Here is a 21,390-nt window from a genome sequence, read left to right on the forward strand (position 1 = left end):
GTAGGGGAAATAAGAATACCCAGAGTAATTCAGTCGAAGGCCAGTTACGTTCAAGTCCGAGGACTGAGTGGGCAACACTCAATAGGCCCACATCCCATGGTAAGCCTACCTCAACGATGGCGGGTATTGATACGTCATGAGACATCCAATAACTATTCCTTTTTAGTTGTAATAATCTTAATCATATAACTGTCTTCCCAAGTGTCTGCTCTCCTCCTTTGTAACTATTTGTATTGAACTGATGAAATTATTTGAAAGTCAGCGAGAAACTTGTATTTCTTTTGTTATGTAATCTCAAGATTTAAAATTCTATTTCACTCGCTCTGAAGAAGATTCATGCTCCTTTTTTTTTGCGAAAATTAACTAAGACAATAAATCCTCTTGTGGTGTAAAAATCGTCTAATACTGTATATATATATATATATATATATATATATATATATATATATATATATATATATATATATATATATATATATATATATATACATATATATATATATATATATATATATATATATATATATATATATATATATATATATATATATATCTATATATAGTTTTACAAATAGAAAGGCATTTCTAGAACATTGATTTTCCTATGACCAATGCAGTAATATCAAGTCTCTGGAGTACTTCTCTGTTAGTTAGGTTTTCATCTTCATACTTTGTCACATTAGTTTAAAACCAAAAACAAATAACGTGATTATCAATTAAAACATAAGATAATTGTCTTCTGAAATATAATAAATTATACGAAATTGAGCATATAAAAGGCTTTAAAATAGTTTAAAAATAGAATTGGAACTGAAAAACAAATAATATAATAAATCCGAAGTAAAATCATAATACACTTTGGAAAATGGTGGACCTAACTTGATCAATTTTGGAATGAATTAATAGCTAAGAATTAACATTGTTAGTATGTTTTTTGCTAAATGCAATATGTAGGTCTACTGGTATTTCATGATAGTCATTGTGTATAAATTGTAATTGTCCCCTAAAAACCGTCCAAATTGTATTTTTTTTTTCTTGCTGCAATCTGCTGCTAGATGCCACGAAATCGCATCAAAGGTGTTTCCTTGTAAAAGAATTTCAAGGGGAGGACCCCCAGAGCCCCCGCCGTCGGTGCCACCCGAAAAAAAAACTCTCCTAAGACCCTGACTTGCCAGACATTCTATAGTCTATCATAAACTTTCGAGAATATATGTGACACATGTAAAAGAAACCGTACTGTTGCATTTGAGTATGGACTATTTTCAACCATCGTTGGGTTAAGTGTGTTTTCGGGAAAACTTAATTTGTGATAGCTGTAGCCTTTTTTTATATCGCTGCCGAAAATTTAGAGGGAGAGGAGAAATCCTTGGAAGATGGAATATCATCAGTAGCTGTGTTCTTGATTATCATTTCTTGTCGTCTTCCGAGTCTCAAAAATCATAGAAGTTTTTAAACCTTAGGCCTGTATCAAGCTGTATTTGTGTGAATTGTCATTAATTGGTGAACTGAGAGTATCTTAGGCATCTTGTAGAATATTGTAAATATTATTATTTCTTGAATATAGATATCTTTATCTTTGCTGGCTATTGTTTTCTTCCACTGTTACTGTTTTTCTATTTTTCGTGCCAAATCAATTATTAAGAGAACAAGACATTGAAGTCGATTTGGTTTCAATGTAGTGTATTACAGGGCAATGTAACCTAGGAAAACAACCACTTTTTCTTATAGAAAAAATTACGTTCTCTTCGAAAATGACACTCGTTCCCGTCGCAAATGAATAGTTTCAGAAATATATATACATCTATATCCTACGATAATGGGGGACCCCCAGTAGGAACTCGGGGTTTTGGTTGGGGAAAACATACTGGGGAAACGATATATAAACGTAAAACAAGCCTTTTCTTCTCTATACATTACCTTCTTGAACGTATTATAACCGGAGGAAAATACAAAACAGTATAACTGGATAAACTTTGGAGGAGCCGTTGCATAGATTATTTCATGAAAAAATACAGTAACCAGTGCTGCCAACGTCTGATGTAGATCAAATGTTAGCATTCCATGCTACCATTAGCACCCATTTGTACGTACGTTCGTGCATACCAGTTTTCGGCCTTCGCAAATATCACTCCCCTGCGCAGAAGCTCCCCCCCCCCTCATTACTCTTTTTGTTACCGTATTATCATCTCATTTTATATTCCCATTCAATATTATTTATCATACATTCCATTTTATCTTCCTATATTGGGTTTATTTCTTTGGTTATTTCCTTTTCTCTCCCCGGTTTCACATAAATACTTGCTCTGGACTAGTTTCCCTATCCAGTTCATTCACGGTAAAATCATCTCATTTTATATTCCCATTCAATATTATTTATCATTCATTCCATTTTATCTTCCTATATTGTTTTTATTTCTTTTCTTTTGTTATTTCCTTTTCACTCCTCTGTTTCACATAAATAGGCTACTTGCTCTGGACTAGTTTCCCTATTTAGTTCATTCATGTTTACCCGCTAGTCTCCTTGGTTTTTCCCTTAACCAATCACCAACCTAAGCCTATTCAAAGTTTACACAAGGGGGTTGTCTACAGATATTTCCCTACCCCCCTCCCCCCCTTCCTTTATCTCTTTGAGTGGTCTGTTCATGCCCCTTCCTCCAATCCCTTTTGCGTTGTAACCTTTGACCTAGTAAGGTGTGCGTCATTTCAAGTGAGATTTATTTTTTCGTATTTTTCGATGGAGGAAGTTATAGAAACTTGTAACGGCTGCAGTATTCCATACCTAAAAGCAGTGGCTAAATTCCATGGTGATTTTTATGATTCTTCAGCCAATGTTGATTATTTCCTTAAATCACACAACGTAATTCCTCAACGTTAACAGTGCCCCAAGTGCCGTTCTCTTTTATCTTATAGGAAAGACATTCACGTGTTTTATTGTAATTCTAAATCCATCATACCTAAAACTAAGAAGAAACGTCGTTGTGGTTATACCGTTACTGCCTATAAAGGTACATTTTTGGGGAAAAGTCGTCTACCCCCATGGAAGATAATATTATTTGCAAACCACTTTTTGCATAAACATTCGGACCATGAGACCCTCATGCATGGTATCGACATATCCTCGAAAACTAGAGTCGATTGGAGAAGTTTCTGATCCGATGTTACCGAATACTTCTTCGATAATCATGAGGCGATTGGTGGTGATGGAGTAACAGTTGAAATAGACGAATCTCATTTTTGTAAAGCTAAATACAACCGTGGTAGACCGTTAAGTGCCATATGGGTCTTTGGGGGTAATGAACGTGAATCCAAGAAATTTTTCATTATCCCTTTAGTTCCCCCCTTTCTACTAAACGAGATTCTGCTACTCTAATTCCCCTCATTCAGAAATATATCAAACCTGGTAGTGTTATTATCAGTGATAAGTGGGTTGCATACAACTCTCTTTCGGAAATTGGTTAGAACATAAGTCTATTAATCATTTGGAACATTCCGTTGACGCCCTAGACCCAACCATCCATACTCAAAATATAGAACGGCTCTGGAGAGAAGTGAAGGAGTGGGTTCAGAGACCTGGAATGAAGACTGAATATTTCAAGCAATATTTTTCCAGGTTCTTTTTTACCCACTACTATCCAGAACATACGTTACTGCACCACTTCTTCATTACTGCCAGTCGCCTCTACCCTCCTTTACAACAACAGACAATGGACCCCCTCGACCCACAAGACCCCGATGCCCCCCATCCATCCACATCCCAGTCATAGGAGTTAATCCATCAGTCTCACCCTCCCGTGACCCACAAGTTTTGTCGTTTTCTTCATAAAAGTAAGTCATTCCTCAATAGTCATTATATGTGTTTTGTGACCGGGGTACTTCTAGGCCAGGTAAGGTGGGTTTGTTAGGTTCTGTGCCCTTTTTGTACTTTTTATATATTGTGTAATAGTTATATGGAAAAATTATTTAAAATACGTATGGAAATATCTATCATTTCTACCGCTAGTAATGTCATCGTGTCGTTGGTAACTCTGTGTACCATTCGTCATCGTTGGTAGCACTGTGAAACATTGGTAACGTTTGTAATGTTATCGTTCTCAGTACATTCGTAAGAGAAGTGACAACGTTGAACAAGTGCTTATATTTAAATATTTTAACACAACATATATGTCAACAGTGATAATATTTAACCATTTTAACAGAAAATATATGTTTTCCTGTAGGAAATACCGTGATTTAACCGGTTTTCACCTTCATTTCATCCGTAATAACATCAACCAATTCGTCAACTTAAAGTTAGACGGATTGGTTGATCTGTTTTATTCTGGTTGAAATGAAGGTCAAATTCGGTTAAATCACGTTATTTACTATAGGAAATCGTATATCTTCTGTTCGGAATCACACTCTGTAATACAATAATACAATACAAATTCACCATAGATTTTACGTAATCTACGATTTTCTATAACTGACCATAACACCCTCTACACTCGGAAAATTATATCAGTAAAGGATTTGAACGAAAGCACATCACAGTAGCTATATTTTTTTACATTCAGAAGGAATACGATACTTGGAGCATTCAATACTAAAATCCTACATGATAATGGATTTTGAAGACACCTCCCTATATTTATTCGAAATTCCATTGGTGGAAAAATATTCCAAACTCGTGAAAAGAATGTTTATTTCGAATCGTACAACCTATACTGTGTAGTGTTTTAAGTAGGACTCTCTTTGTATTGGCCTTTAATGACATGAATAGTTGCTCAAATGCCACAGGGAGTGTAAAGTAGACTTGACGTGGATGACTTTGCAATATACTTCTCATCAAACAGTGTTCATCACCTAAAAAGAATTCTACATAATTACATTCGAAATGTTTAAGTTGGACTGCATTTGTTGATTTTAGACTTTCTGCAAAAATACCAAGCAAGTATGTTTTACATGAATAGTAAATGGAAACAAAAACAAGATGCAAATCTCTCATTGGGCGATGATCAAATCTAATTTCAAGAAAAGGTAAAAAATTTTTGGACTAATATTTGATAACCACCTCAATTGGAAAGCAGATATATCTTTCTTCAAATCTAAATGTAACAATACTCTCAACCTAATGATGAAGTCGACTCATACAATATTGGATGCAAAAGATCAAATTTACTGACGATTTATAAGGCATTAATCTTATCGAGAATAGATTATGGTAACCCAATATATGGCTCAGGATCTGAAGCTACCTTGAAGTCTTTAGATCTAACACACTCGAGGTCTAAGACTTTGTAGTGGACCCTTTAGATCTTCTCCCGAATATGTCAGTCTTAGGTGAAAACGGGGAGTCACCCTTGTCCTTACACCGAGATTTTGTCCAACTGGCAATAGATATTGTTCAAACAATTGAAGATAAGGAGAATATCAAGTTTGTTATTCAGATTCTATAAAATCCATAGAAGCCCTCAAAGGTTATACACATAAGGACCAGCTAGTATTACAAATTAAAGAGTTCATTAACAAATTCTATTCGGAAGGGATAATTATTGAAACATGCTGGATGCCGGCCCTTGTGTGAGTAATTTCGGTAATGAAAAAGCAGATTCCGCTGCTAAATCAACCATAGATTTACCACAACTCTGCATTAGATTCCTAGTTAAGGACTGCATAACTACAATGAATCATCAACGATATGGAATAATGAAGCAGAAAATAATAAATTGCAAAAAAAAATAAAACAAATTGTCTCACCGTGGGGATCCTCAAGACAGAAGGACAATAGAACAGAAGTAGTTTTAACAAGGTTGCGTATTGGTTCATACAGGATTGACCCATGAATTTTTTTATGTGCGCTCCTCATAAAACAGTCAGCAAGAAGAGTGAGCGTGACGATATCCTCACCATCCAACATATATTTTGTGAATGTAATATTTTCAAAACATACAGAGATTTATGTTTTGGTCAGTAAACCTTACCTGACATTTTATCTGATTCTGCGTATTTTTCTGTCTTTAAGAAACACAGGTTTAAAAGAAAAAAGTTAATATAGATATTTTATCTCCTGAATTTATTATGGCCAGCTCTGTAGGGGTCAAATTTGACTCATTGATTGGGTATATCTCTATCCCTTTAATTTGATAATCAACTTTTTATATTGCATGGGCATGCATGATGCGGTTAGCTTTGTAAAAAGACTGTTTCTTATCCAAATGATTTCAATTTCTTTGAATCAGTCCAATCACCTTGGTATAGATCTATATTTTCTTGATAAATCTAGTGCATGGCGCAAATCATGGGGATTAAGTTAAACCCTCACAAAACAAAAGTAGGAGTTAGATCCATTCTGGGCAATCTGGGTGTGTATGTGGTGTGTGGAGCCAATCTACCCAGATATTTCTATTGATAATATTTCTTTATTCACATATAGCTCATTTAAATTCTAGAGGTAATTCTTCGTTGAAATTCCCTTTAGAACTACATATCTGGTCTGTAAATTCTTCGGTATTAGAAAGTCTAGATCAGCCTTGTTTTTTCTAGGTTTAATTACTAGTTTTTAAGAATCATTTTGAGGCAGAATAGTCTTTGTTTTGTATGAGCATTTGTTTATTTTATCTTTGAAATTTAAGTGTCCGTTGTCTGGTCATTGTAAGTGTTTAATTATAAAGTGCTTAATTTAACAATTCTCAGTGTGGTTAGGCGCCTCCTCCCCGGGTGTTTATATTACCAAACTATCGTTTTAACGATTGTTTATATATATATATATATATATATATATATATATATATATATATATATATATATATATATATATATATATATATATATATATATATACATACATACATATATATATATATATATATATATATATATATATATATATATACACGAGTGTTTATGAACGCGACTTGATGTCTGGACGTTGGTGCTCGGACAGAGTTTAGTTCGGGCTTGAGCACTCCCCTGATATCATACCTTGAACAGCATACTGATTTGGACTTTGGATGACGATTATTTGGCAGTTTATTTGGACGACGATTCTTTGGATTACGCTTTTGATCCTCGCCTGATCTGTTGCCTGCAGGTTCTCTTGTCACCTGCGACTCGGGTGTCTCCTGCCTCGACCTGCGGCTCGTGTACTTCAAGTAGAGACTCGCAGGTGCTCTTGTCACCTGCGACTTGAGCCAGTTCTGCCTTTCCCTGACGAGTAGGAATTCCCAGGGAATTGGTGACATCGCTTTCTTCTGGCACTTTCGTCTCAAATGAGCTGCTGTGGTTTTGGGAGCTTGCAAGCTCGTGAGGTGGCCTGTAGGGAGGCTGACGCCAAGTAAGACAGAGTGTCTCTGATTTTCGTTTGGGATTGCCATGCCTTTATGGTTATGCTCTGGCTTTCAGGACCTGCCCTGATAGCTGTTATAGCAAGTGGATCATGGCCCTAGTTTTGTCTCTCCTCTAATACATCCACTGAAGTGAGGAGAACTATATATCCTTTATATTATTTAATCTTGTATATACATATGCATATATATATATATATATATATATATATATATATATATATATATATATATATATATATATATATATATATATATATATATATATTGTCATACTTGCGTCGTGACTATATAATGTCAGCCAGTAGGTCTATTATAGACAAGGTTTTGTGTGCTTAGTTTTGTGTTGATAGGTAGGATTTATAATGGTTTTCCTGTTTTATTTCCTCAGTTTTCCTTCTTTCTTGGAATTAGTATTATGGTAATATTTGGTCTGGCCAGCAAAATTGTTGGATCCAACTAAGTTTATTATTAATATCTGTTATTTCTCCTGTCTTTGTTAGGACTTAGCCTCTTAGCTTTAGGGAATCCAGTGTGATTCAAAGGACTGGTATTTGTCCTTCCTTGCTATTAAGTTATGTTACTTGTCATATCTGACAAGGTTGATCTAAATTGTTAAGTATTGAATATTGTTAAGTTTTCTTGAGTGTTTGTTTCCGCTGACCTTTAGCACTGAGTTACATTTATTACTGACAACAATTACAATAAGAACTTTTATAACAACCCAAATGGTTGTAACAAATCCTAAGAGTTGTAACAATTTAGCGACCGTAACAAGATTGTTCTCAGGTGTACTCAGTGTTTTGGTCCGTGGAACAGCACTTTGTTAATTTGACAATATTTTCTTTAGTTGTAGAGTATTACCTTTCTCCCCTGCTGGTTTTGGTACAATGGAGGATTTTTTGTTTGACCCCGCAGAGTTTTCAGGGTCAGCTGATTGTATAAAACACCTGCCAGTACTGAATAAGACTTTTTTAGTAAGTTGTGCCCGGTGGTTAGGTATTCCGTTGAGGGCAGCGGATACGAAAAATCAGTTGTTGGTAGCTGTTAAAAGTAAAGTTGCTCAAGGTCTGGCTGAGGCTGAACATTTGGTTAGTGAGTATGAGATTCCAGGTAGTAGTGACTCTGAACATGATGGTAGTTTGATTAATGATGACAGAATAAGTGTTAATGGAGGTCTAACTTTGTTTGAGGATCCTCCCCAGACAGGAACTATTTATGAGGGTCAGGCTAATTTGCCAATGAAACTAAATGTTTCCACTAATCCGTTCAAATCTGTAGAAAACCCTGCGCCAGAAGATCCTCTGGTTCCTGTTCATCCTTTGGTGGAGTCCAAGGAGGACGGTGAATTTAATTTAATATGTAAACGGATAGAATTGATGAAACATAGAATTTGAGGAGAATGAGAGGGGGAGGCGGCATGAATTGGAGATGGCCAATATCAATTTAGAAATTGCTAGGCTGCAGGGCATCTCTAATAATTTTAGTACACCTCGGGGCAACTCACAGGATAAATTTAATGTTGGTGAGGCCTTGAAATTGGTGCCAGTATTTGACGAGTTGAATGTCCCAGAATTTTTCAAGGCATTTGAACGTGTTGCCACCCGGTTGTCTTGGCCCCCAGAAATGTGGACTGTACTAATTCAATGTAGGTTGGTAGGCAAGGTGTTATGTTAAAGTAGGTTATTTAATTGTTTATAAATAAATCCGGTCTTCGGCAGGAGTAAATGTTAACTGCCCTTTTCATAAGAGTTCGGTGATAACCTTCTCTCCTCCTCCGTCGTTAATTAGTGAATTGCCATTAACTCTTTTGTTTATTTTTTTTCCGAGTGTTTGGTGTTTAGTGAGAGCCGTGGACGAGACTACTGCTGCCTGGAATGTACAGTTCGGACCGTACCTTGATCACAGACGTGTATCCTAATTCAGCAGCCATTGGTAGACGCCTCTTTTATTCCCTCATAAGGAATTGTGCCTTTGGAGGATTATTTCGCTGGTGTCTTTGAGCCACCCGCGGTATATTGTACACTTCTTTGGATCACGGACCACGTATGCAGGGGTTTCGTCACCTGCGACAGCCACCTCGCTTGTTACGTCCTGCAAGTGTATGTGTCACTTGCCGCTTGGCGTTATTTTCCCCGCCTGTGGATTCTGCGGGAAGACGGTGCCGTCGTTCCGTCCCGGCACTGTTGGAGGTACTATTGCCGTGATCCAAGAGCGTCATCACATCTGTTACGCTGCTCGTCTGTGGACCAATGGTCCGTGAGGAGGAACGTAGGGAGTCATTACCCAGGTAAAGTTACGATCTTTTCATTATCGTTATGGATATGCCCAGTCCGTTTTCCTGGTGTTAATGATACTCCCTCTGATGCTGATGAACGTTCGTCCCCTCTCTGTCGTCTAATCCATGTATGGATAAGTACTGTTGAGTTATTTCACAGATAGTTAATACAGTGTTGGGTTATTTACATGTATCTATAAATTATGACTCAGCATAATTCTTTTGTGAAGGTATCTAAGTATTTATGCATTTAGTATGTGGCACGTGTAGTTGTATGTTGCCTTGTGTTATGTTTTATTATTTGGTATTTGGTTTAGCTTTAAACGTTTGTGTGTAGGTAGGTAATTTTAAGGTTTTCTGCCTTTTCATTTCTCCTGTCTTCCTTATTCCTATCTGTTTAGTAATAGGGTAGTGGTTTGTTGGTATTTGTGGGCCCGGCTTAATATATGAGCCATACTTTTGATCTGTTTAGTTTTTCTATGTTAGGGTTAAGATTGTTAGATATAGGTCAACCTTGTGTATTTAGAGGACTCTGTATATTAGTCCTCCAGGACATTTTTGTTTACTCATTGTTGTTTGTCTTAGGAGCTTTTTGTTACTCCTGGTGCAAGGTTGAATTTATTTAAGTGTACTGTAATAAATATTGTTAGATTTTTCCAGTGTTTTTGTTCTGTCTTCCCTCAGTTCACCGTGTTACATAAATAATGTACTGCCTACGATTCCTTTAAAAAATCAAAGTTTAAAGAACCAGAACTACGGCCTACACAGGTCGTAACACAAGGCAATTAGTGTATAATACCTTGGAAGAAGGTATTACCCGTGATTATCATAAGGTTAAGGCTCTAGTTCTCAAGGCATATGATTTGGTTCCTGAGGTCTATCGCCTTAAGTTCAGAAATTTTACAAAGCAGGCCTCCCTTACTTATGTGGAATTTGCTAGGCTTAAGGAGGAACAATTTGATCATTGGTTAAAAAGCCGCCAGGTGGTCTCTTTCTCCTCTTTGAGAGAACTCATGCTTCTAGAAGAATTCAAGAAGTCATGCAGTAAGGAATTGAAAATTTATCTAGAAGAGGTAAATATGTTAATCTAAGTAAGGCTGCCCAAATTGCTGACGAGTTTGTATTGACCCATCGAACTGGGTCTGGTAGTTTTGGAAATAGGATGTGAATTTTCAATCTGCTAGGCCAGTTAATTTTCAGAGGTCAGGCTCTTTTGTGAATACTCGTGGGCAGAGTAACCCACCAGATAAAAATCATAAGCCCAATAGTAACCAGGGAAAAGTCTCGGAGTGGACAGGACACTCGTGTCTTTTCTGAAGATAATAGGTTTGGTTCTGGCCCAGGTAATATGAATAATAGAGGTAGGGGGACTTGTTTTTGGTGTAATAAGCAGGGACATTACCAGGCACAGTGTTATGCCAGAAGAAGGTACCTCCAAAGGAATAATAATAATCCTGTCACTAATATCTACTTGTAAACCTGTTATCAGTAATCCCATAGTTGAAAACTGTCCAGTAGCTAGCACTAGTAATAGTAGTAGTAGCAGTAGTCAGTCTTCTAGCAGAAAGAAGTCATTACTTTATGATAAATATATTTGGCCTGGTAAATTAATATCTACTTCTAAAACTATTGGTGTGAAATTTTTGAGGGACACAGGGTCAGCTCGGTCTCTGGTTTTGAAAGAATCTTTGAAAGATTTAGTTGAGTAAACAGGAAATTTTGTTGTTCTGGGAGGGTTCCCGAACACCGTTGTTTCAGCTCCGTTAGTGGAGGTCAGATTGTTTTTCCCTGGTTATGATAAAGTGACAGAATTGGCAGTTGTTGAGTCTCCCTATTCTAGGAATTGACAGCATTTTGGGTAACGATATGTTAAATACCCAAGGACAGGAGTTGTTCCCCATATTGTCTGTGCACACCTGTCCAGTTGCAGTAACAACCCGTCCAGCAGTAAAATCTGCAAATTTAATCGATAATGACGATGATTTAATCTTAAGTAGTTTAGAAGTAGACGTAGAGAGGCCCGGGTCTTTAGATAGTAGTAGTAGTAGGTAGTAGTAGTGTAGTTAGCAATGTTTTGAGACCTGATTGGGACAGGTCTTCATTTATTGAAGCTCAGAAAAAGGAATTTAATTTTGATTTAGGTGACACTGCAGATTTGACTAAACCCAGGTTCTGTGTGATTAATGGTTTACTATACCGGATTAGTCGTCCTTTAACTGATGATCTGAGTAAGACTTCTCATATTGAACAAATTGTTGTCCCATCCCAATTCCATAGGTCTGTCTTGAGTCTTGCACATGATGATTCTTTTTCTGGCCACTTAGGAGTATGTAAAACTTTTCGAAAGTTGGCAGAATGTTTTTGGTGGCCAGGTTTAAAATCATCTGTGAAACGATTTATTAATGAATGTGAGGTTTGTCAAGTGATGGGGAAACCCAACCAAATTATTCTTAAAGCTCCCTTAAATCCAATTCCTGCGATAGGTAAGCCTTTTGTAGAATTAGTTATTGATGTGGTTGGGCCTTTGCCTAAAACTAAGTCGGGATTTACCCATCTCTTGACAATTATGGATAGAGCATCTCGATTCCCTGAGGCCTTCCCAATGAGAAGGATAACCTCTAAGGTTGTATTTGACAAACTAATTGAATTCTTTTCCAGGTATGGTCTCCCTCGTACTATTCAAACCAACTGCGGTACAAATTTTACTAGTAAGGTATTTAAAGGTAAGTGTGCTGAACTGGCCATTCGGCACAAGACCAGTGTACCATATCATCCGGAGAGTCAGGGGGTGGTGGAAAGTATTGTTATGAACAAGGGGAGGAATGGGATAAAGGGCTTCCCTTTGCTCTCTTTGCTCTAAGAAATCACCCGAATTCTTCAACTGGTGTAGCTCTTTTCGAACTGGTGTTTGGACATAAAGTACGTAGGCCTTTGGAGATTTTTCATGAGATACTTGAGACTGGTCGAGGAGGGGATGCAAACGTAGGAGACTTTGTGGAAGACTTGAGAAAAAAATTATCTAGAGCCTGGAAATTTGCAAGAGAAAATCTGGCTAGTTCTCAGGCTGCTATGAAATTAAATTTCGATAGGAAATCTAAAGCACGGTCGTTTGAGCCCGGAGAATTAGTTTTAGTTTTAAACTGACTCTGACAATATCCTTGAATCTAGATATAAGGGACCATGGAAGGTGTTGAGGAAGTTGTCAGAGGTGAATTATGAAATAGAGGCTCCTGGGACCAAACGGAAGTGCAGGATATTCCATATAAATAGGTTAGAACTCTATACTTCAAATAGACATGATCCTCTCGCTATTGTTTGAGCCTGGGGTTGAGGTTATGGATTTACCTTCAAAGGATTTGGAGGATTTTATTTGTCAGGTGTCTTCTGATGCTCTTTTTGATAATATTCAAAATTTAGAAGTTTTGAAGGAAGGGTTGGAGCATCTGGAGATTGCTCAAAGGAGGGATGTAATTAATTTCATTTCTTCTTTTTCAGATTTATTTCAGAATTCTCCAGGTCGAACTAATTTTCTTGAGCATGATGTAGATGTGGGTAATCCTTCTCTTGCAAAACAGAGTCCTTATCGGCTGAATCCCATTAAGAGGGATATAGTTGATAAGGAGATTAAATATATGCTGGAACACTATCTCATCCAACCTTCCGTTAGTCCATGGAGCTCCCCGATAGTCCTTGTTAAGAATTCCGACGGAAAGTTCCGTATGTGTGTAGACTACCGTAAGGTTAACGCACACACTAAGAATGACTCTTTTCCCTTTCCCTCGGATAGATGACTGTCTTGATCACATAGGGGCTGCTAAGTTTATTACGAAATTGTATTTATTGAAATGATATTGGCAGGTTCCCCTGTCTAATCGAGCAAGAGAAATTTCTGCATTTGTAACTCCCTTCGGGCTTTACGAGTGTAAAGTAATGACCTTTGGGATGAAAAATGCTGCGTGTACTTTCCAGAGGCTTATGAATAAGGTCATTTGTGGTTTAAAGGGAACTGAAATTTATATTGATGACTTGGTTGTATATAGTGATGATTGGAGTATGCATATGGTTAGATTGCGTACGGTATTTGAGGCCCTTAAGTCTGCTGGTTTGGTTATTAATTTAGCAAAATGTGAATTTGGTAAGGCAAAGGTTTGTTATTTGGGTCACGAGGTTGGTTCGGGTCAGGTGGCACCTAAACAAGCCAAACTCGAAGCTATTGTAAATTTAAAGAGGCCGTGCAATGTCAGAGAAGTTCAGCGAGTGCTGGGCATGACTTGTTATTATCGCAGATTCGTGCGAAATTTCTCGGACATTGCTCAGCCACTTACCAAGTTGTTAGAGAAAGGGCAGAAGTTTATGTGGTCTTCTCAGTGTGAGGAAGCATTTATTAAACTCAAGATGGTATTAGTATCTAATCCAATATTGACTTCTCCTAATTTCCAGAGACCTTTTATTATTGCAGTGGATGCCAGTGACATAGGTATTGGGTGTGTCCTTTTTCAAAGGAACGAGGTAGGAGAGGTTCATCCTGTATCATATTATAACCAAAGCTACTGGCCGCCGAGAGGAAATATGCCACCATTGAAAAGGAGGCCCACGGCTTGGTACGTACTCTTGTGCATTTTAAGCTTTATGTGACAAATTTTTCTTTTCCCATAGAAATATGGACAGACCACATCCCATTGGTTTTCATCGAGCGCATGAAAGGAGCCAACCAGAGAATTTTACGTTGGGCTCTGCAATTGCAAGAATTCTCGCTTTTGACAAAGCACGTTAAGGGATCAAGAGAATCGAATTCCCGTTGCCCTTTCAAGGATATAGATTTGATCACGACTTTGCTCCCCCTCCCCTCGCCCTTCTCGTCTCTTCAATTGGTTTGCGTTAATCTTAGAGATGTGAGGATGAGTATGAGTGTGTGTGTTTCGCTTGGAGTTTGGTTTGTTAGTTATTAGGTTTTCTTAGTGAGGTATTTGATAATTTGTCTGTTTTCTTTTGAACCAAAGAAAAACCACCAGTGACCAAAGTGCGGGCGGTCATTACTGTGGTAGTGTCTGTTATGTGTAAACTCAATGTTATTGGCTGAATTTGAGACAGTCAGTGTCTGGTGGTTACTATTTTGTGCTAATTTGACCTTTTGGTTTATTTTGATTTATGTTTTCTCTGTTGTTTAGGCTGGTAAGTTTTCTTTGTGTGACAATTCAGTTATTGATATTCGTTTGTTGTAGTGTTGTTAATGAGAATTCTTATTTCAGGTTTCACCCTGAGACTTTACTTTGTCTTGAGAGTAATGCGTTAATCCTTTTCTCTTTACAGGTTTCATGTTTTGTATAAAAAAAAAATGCTATTAGAATAATTTTTTTTTGTTTTCGGGGAGGAAGGTATTAGAAAGTCTAGATCAGCCTTGTTTATCTAGGTTTAATTACTAGTTTTTAAGAATCATTTTGTGGCAGAATAGCCTTTGTTTTGTATGAGCATTTGTTTATTTTATCTTTGAAATTTAAGTGTCCGTTGTCTGGTCATTGTAAGTGTTTAGCGTAAAGTGCTTAATTTAACAATTCTTAGTGTGGTTAGGCGCCTCCTCCCTGGTTGTTTATATTACCAAACTATCGTTTTAACGATTGTTTTTTTTTTCTTCTCTTTATATATATATATATATATATATATATATATATATATATATATATATATATATATATATATATATATATATATACGAGTGTTTATGAACGCGACTTGATGTCTGGACGTTGGTGCTCGGACAGAGTTTAGTTCGGGCTTGAGCACTCCCCTGATATCATACCTTGAACAGCATACTGATTTGGACTTTGGATGACGATTATTTGGCAGTTTATTTGGACGACGATTCTTTGGATTACGCTTTTGATCCTCGCCTGATCTGTTGCCTGCAGGTTCTCTTGTCACCTGCGACTCGGGTGTCTCCTGCCTCGACCTGCGGCTCGTGTACTTCAAGTAGAGACTCGCAGGTGCTCTTGTCACCTGCGACTTGAGCCAGTTCTGCCTTTCCCTGACGAGTAGGAATTCCCAGGGAATTGGTGACATCGCTTTCTTCTGGCACTTTCGTCTCAAATGAGCTGCTGTGGTTTTGGGAGCTTGCAAGCTCGTGAGGTGGCCTGTAGGGAGGCTGACGCCAGGTAAGACAGAGTGTCTCTGATTTTCGTTTGGGATTGCCATGCCTTTATGGTTATGCTCTGGCGTTCAGGACCTGCCCTGATAGCTGTTATAGCAAGTGGATCATGGCCCTAGTTTTGTCTCTCTTCTAATACATCCACTGAAGTGAGGAGAACTATATATCCTTTGTATTATTTAATCTTGTATATATATATGCATATATGTATATATGTATATATATATATATATATATATATATATATATATTGTCATACTTGCGTCGTGACTATATAATGTCAGCCAGTAGGTCTATTATAGACAAGGTTTTGTGTGCTTAGTTTTGTGTTGATAGGTAGGATTTATAATGGTTTTCCTGTTTTATTTCCTCAGTTTTCCTTCTTTCTTGGAATTAGTATTATGGTAATATTTGGTCTGGCCAGCAAAATTGTTGGATCCAACTAAGTTTATTATTAATATCTGTTATTTCTCCTGTCTTTGTTAGGACTTAGCCTCTTAGCTTTAGGGAATCCAGTGTGATTCAAAGGACTGGTATTTGTCCTTCCTTGCTATTAAGTTATGTTATTTGTCATATCTGACAAGGTTGATCTAAATTTTGTAATTGTTAAGTATTAAATATTGTTAAGTTTTCTTGAGTGTTTGTTTCCGCTGACATTTAGCACTGAGTTACATTTATTACTGACAACAATTATAATAAGAACTTTTATAACAACCCCAATGGTTGTAACAATTCCTAAGGGTTGTAACATTCGGTTATACTTAGAAATGGAATATGCAGGAACTCATAGGAAATGTTTTTAGTCATTTAGTGATTCTAGTAACTTGGTCGTTTTCTGGGTGAGGTTCAGTACCACATGTTATTCTAGACATTTTATCACTGGTGTTACCAAATTGTAGATTGGTCTTCCTAATCACATACTGTAGATAAATCTGTTGAACCTACTAAGTTCAAACTTGATGGAGATGCTTTTCTGTTGAGCAGGTTGACGTTTCCCTTTGTGGTTTATCAGTTACTTCCCTTTCGAATATTACATGGTATCTTTTTTATTTAATTCTATTCTGATTATCTTTATTATGTATTTTATTATCTATTTTACATTTTATTGTGATATATAGCGCTGCTTTCCCTATTGTATTCTTAGTTTTCCGCATTCTGCTTTTCCCGATAGGATTGCAGCTTGGCTTCCAATGATGATAATGATTAGGGAACCGGTGCATAAATAGGACTTTGTTTTTGCCCTTGATGTTCCTTTATTCAAAGCAAGAGAAAAATATGAGTTATCTATTTATGCCTATCTTATAAAGTTGGTGGAATAAATTCATCCATTATTCAATAAGTTCACTGGCGATGGATTGTATTATCTTTCTTTTTTCTTGGTGGTAATCCTTTGAAATTTCTTATTTAAGTATAATCCTTTCAACTTTCATTCAGAAAGAACCATTATTCCATAGAAGAAGCAAGACATTTCCATCAGCTTAACACTCATTAACCCTTCTTTACATATACCAAGGCACTTCCCCCAATTTTTGGGGGTATCCGACATCAACAAATGAAACAAAATAAAAAGGGAACTCTACTCTCTACGTTCCTCCCAGCCTGACAAGGGACTCGACCGAGTTCAGCTGGTACTGCTAGGGTGCCACAGCCCACCCTCCCCCGTTATCCACCACAGATGAAGCTTCATAATGCTGAATCCCCTACTGCTGCTACCTCCGCGGTCATCTAAGGCACCGAAGGAAGCAGCAGGGCCTACCGGAACTGCGTCACAATCGCTCGCCATTCATTCCTATTTCTAGCACGCTCTCTTGCCTCTCTCACATCTATCCTCCTATCACCCAGAGATTTCTTCACTCCATCCATCCACCCAAACCTTGACCTTCCTCTTGTACTTCTCCCATGAACTCTTGCATTCATCACCTTCTCTTAATCTTCATTGGCGAACTTTAAAACTAATTTTGTCAGGACAACATAGATACAAAATATTAATGAAGAGGGTTAGGAAAGGTTGTCTTACCAGTATTAGCGAGAGCTTTGGGAAGCGACAAGAATCCTGCTCCAGCCATCTGAGCTATGAGGAAGAAGGCCGTCATTGGCATCCCTAAGCCTGTTCTGGGGGCACTTCCGGGATCCTCCACTACCATTCTCCTAAAAGGATAGGCAAATGTTGAAATTACAGAATATTTTAAGAAATTATTCCCAAAGGCAATACAGTATGTTAATAAGAAATATCTAAATGAACTGAAATGCTTGATGAAGATTACTTGACGCAAGACGATTTCTGAATTCTAAAAAACAAACACATTTATATCTTATCCCATCATAAAGGATACATTAGCACTTCAATAGGAATGGAACACTGATCTATTTTAGGTCACAAAGTATAATTATAGAATCTTGATGTTCCCGTCGTTAACAATTATGAAAACTGAGTAGAGTTTGATACCAATATAATTTTCATTTGGTTCTCTGCCAACATATCATACGGAATTTTACTTTCATAGCTTCAACTGTAGGTACAAAATATTTGCTCTTAAGCATATGCCACATTTCAAATGATTTTATTTCGTTATTTATACAAATCCTGGCAGTTCACTCTTGAATTCATCGCATATGATATTTAGATTCTTTACCTTTAGTAGCATTGTGAACATTTCCAAAATTATGTGTAATAGTCGCTAATTCATTCGTTATTCTCCTTTTTCCTATTGCTACTTTTTTATTATAATGATCGTTATTATAATTGTTATTGTTTGTTTTTGATGTCGTCATTGTTTTGATAATACATCATTATCGATGCTTAACGAAATTTGACGAGAGCATCACGGTTCCTTAGAAGTTTGACCAAACTTTTTACTATGACCAACTTTCAAGGCCACATGGTCATAAGCATGCTAAAGATCTTTAAACCGTCATGCGGATGTCTCTCGCATTACATTGAACGAAGGAAATGTTATATCCTATCTGCTAATTACAGTATATACCGTATAATCGCTTCAGAAAAAGGCGTGTTATGTAACATGTACAGTTAGAATCAAAAGAACGCCGACACTCAGAGGAAATCTTTCGTCAGATATGTCTAGTGTTCCCATGACAAAACAGACAAGGAGTTGCTCTTCTTACAACTTCTACGAAATGGGCGGAGCATTCTCAAACCTTAGCGAATCAGACATTAAAGGGCTGCCTTTGTTAGCAAAAGCATACAAATGTTGCAAATTGAGAAATCGAGTTGCTATATTTCAATTCTGTATAATCATTTGACGTCCCAACTATTCACTACAAATACAAAACATACAAGCACACACACACAGATGCACACAGACACACACACAGACGCACACAGACACACACAGACGCACACAGACACACACACGCATATATATATATATATATATATATATATATATATATATATGTATGTATGTATGTATATATATATATATATATATATATATATATATATATATATATATATATATATATATATATATATATATATATATATATATATATATATATATATATATATATATTTACCATTATTTTTCAATTGCTACTTTTTCGTAAGAGGGACCAAGTAGACACTTTCCTGGGAAGGTAGAGGGGGGGAGGAAGTTTCTTCTTCAACCCCCTTCCCCGGCCAGTCCGACACTGAGGAAATAGGAAAGTCATTTCTGTTTTAGGGGTTGTAGAGACAGGTTAAGTGTAGATTCTTGATACAGCCTGTAAGATATTGTATCATTGCCTGAATGTTATTTGATACCGTTAATGTTCTAGCAAATTTGGCTATTGTAATTCATCATTAGTTGATTTTTAAAAGATAACAGCATTGGAATAAAGTAGCTGCTGTTGATGGAAGGTTAAGTAACGAAATTAAAGCCTTAACTTTGCATAATAGATAATCGATGATGGATATAATAGATACTGATGACTGCAAAGCACCTAGAATACAACCAGAATCTAGTATTTCGTATCGAAAATAATTTATAGAGAGGTAAATGAGGACGCTATCCCATTCTAGCAAAGGGTTTCAAAAATTCGTTTTATTGACAAATCATATAGAAAAAAAACTATTTAGTCTCCGAACAACATAATTTTCTGAAATTTTGTCATGAAACTATGATATACCAATTTTCCAAAAATGAATTCTCCTTTAATTTTCTTAAAAAAAAAGACATGATTAGATGGCATAAGCACGAAATGATTCCCCATTCTAATACCCTGATTGTTGGTTATCAATTATTAAATAATTGCTAGTAGCTTTATCTTGAGAAATTAAACAACTTTGAGATCAAACTAACTTCTTATCAATTTCTTGATTCAAATAGGCTTAGCTTTGTATGATAAAGTCCATATTTACAGTTATCAAGTGCCCGAATTAGCACAGCTAGTTGGTGCTAGATGTGGGTCTTTTGACTGGGTGAATTACGCCAGGTAGATAGGCGCTTAACAAGCGAAAAATGCATTACTATCCGTGAAGCTCTAGTTCGGATTGTTCGAGCAATAGCTATCCATACCAGCTACACAGCCTATCAGGGTAGTAGTTAAACCACAATTTCTACAGCTGGTGCCGTAAGCGAGGGAAGGGAAAAACCAAATATCAAAATATCTCGGAAATAAATGTTTGATTGTCCTTTTAATCACTAAATCATACAGCTGAGAAGCGATACTCATGGATTTCTAAATATTTTCTCTCATTCTTTAGATTTTATTTCCTGAGCTTCTTCCTCTATCCCCTGATTCATTATTTAACATTTGTGTTCCTTTCTATCATTATTTATTCATTTATCTATTAAACATTATCTTTAAAATGAATGCCCTTCTGCCTCAGTGCTCGTCTTAGAGCGTCAACTTTGGTTCTTAGCTTCTCACTGTGCTTTCATAAAAGAAATCTCTCCCAAGCGGCAGCATGAAACACCTTCACTTGACCATTCCAACCTGGAACTATTTTATATTTGTGTGAAGCCAAGACACAAGATTTATTAGCTGGATTCCGGAAAAAGGCATTTGGAGATCTGTATTTCATTTTCCTCTATCTTCGTTTTTACAATCTCCATCACACTAAAAAAATCGCATTGTGAAGCATGCTTCCATGAATAAGTGGTGCCACTTAGATTTCTTATACAATATATATCCCATTCCTTTATCATTATTCAAGTCAACGAAATATCTTAGTTGATTTTAAAGCAACCGGTTAGATTTTCCTACAGAGTATTTAAGGTATATAGAGGAGTACAAAATATAATGATCAAACTATATGCAGCCAGGCAAATGTTGGCATACGGAACCTTAAGGAACCAAATCATCCAAACGCCCAAAAGCAAAAGACGACTCACTAATTATAGTTATTTTTCCCCAAAATCACCCACTATTTGTATAAGCATTTGAATCTAACAAAATAATCCCGTTATTTATACCCTGTAATAACTATCTCCAATTTTTCCATTTGGTCACGATAATCATCAAGTGAATCAAGCACTTGCGATAAAAATTGAATTAGCAATGTAGCAAAGATTTATGGTATATGTTTAAAATTTTAGTTTAAATGGCAATGCTAACCATTTTAGGCCAACATAGCAGACGGTGAGACGACAAAGCTCAACGAATGGGAATGTAAAAAAATGATGAATAAAGGGAAAGTGGCTTTG

At 36.6% G+C, this 21,390-nt stretch overlaps 1 protein-coding gene across 2 annotated transcripts in view; it reads right to left on the reverse strand.

Annotated features, from left to right (window-relative positions):
* The window catches only part of LOC137654617 (uncharacterized), a 104,205-nt gene that overhangs the window by 49,880 nt on the left and 32,935 nt on the right, over positions 1–21,390 (reverse strand). Inside the window, exon 2 of one of the 2 annotated variants that reach the window (XM_068388411.1) lies at positions 17,760–17,890. The exons of the other annotated variant lie outside the window; for it this stretch is intronic. Within the exon in view, the coding sequence (XP_068244512.1) occupies positions 17,760–17,890 (131 nt within the window). The remainder of the gene's footprint in view (positions 1–17,759; positions 17,891–21,390) is intronic. 2 annotated transcript variants of the gene reach the window in all.

This window comes from Palaemon carinicauda, chromosome 15, assembly GCF_036898095.1.
Source record: "Palaemon carinicauda isolate YSFRI2023 chromosome 15, ASM3689809v2, whole genome shotgun sequence".
Classification (NCBI taxonomy): domain Eukaryota; kingdom Metazoa; phylum Arthropoda; class Malacostraca; order Decapoda; family Palaemonidae; genus Palaemon; species Palaemon carinicauda.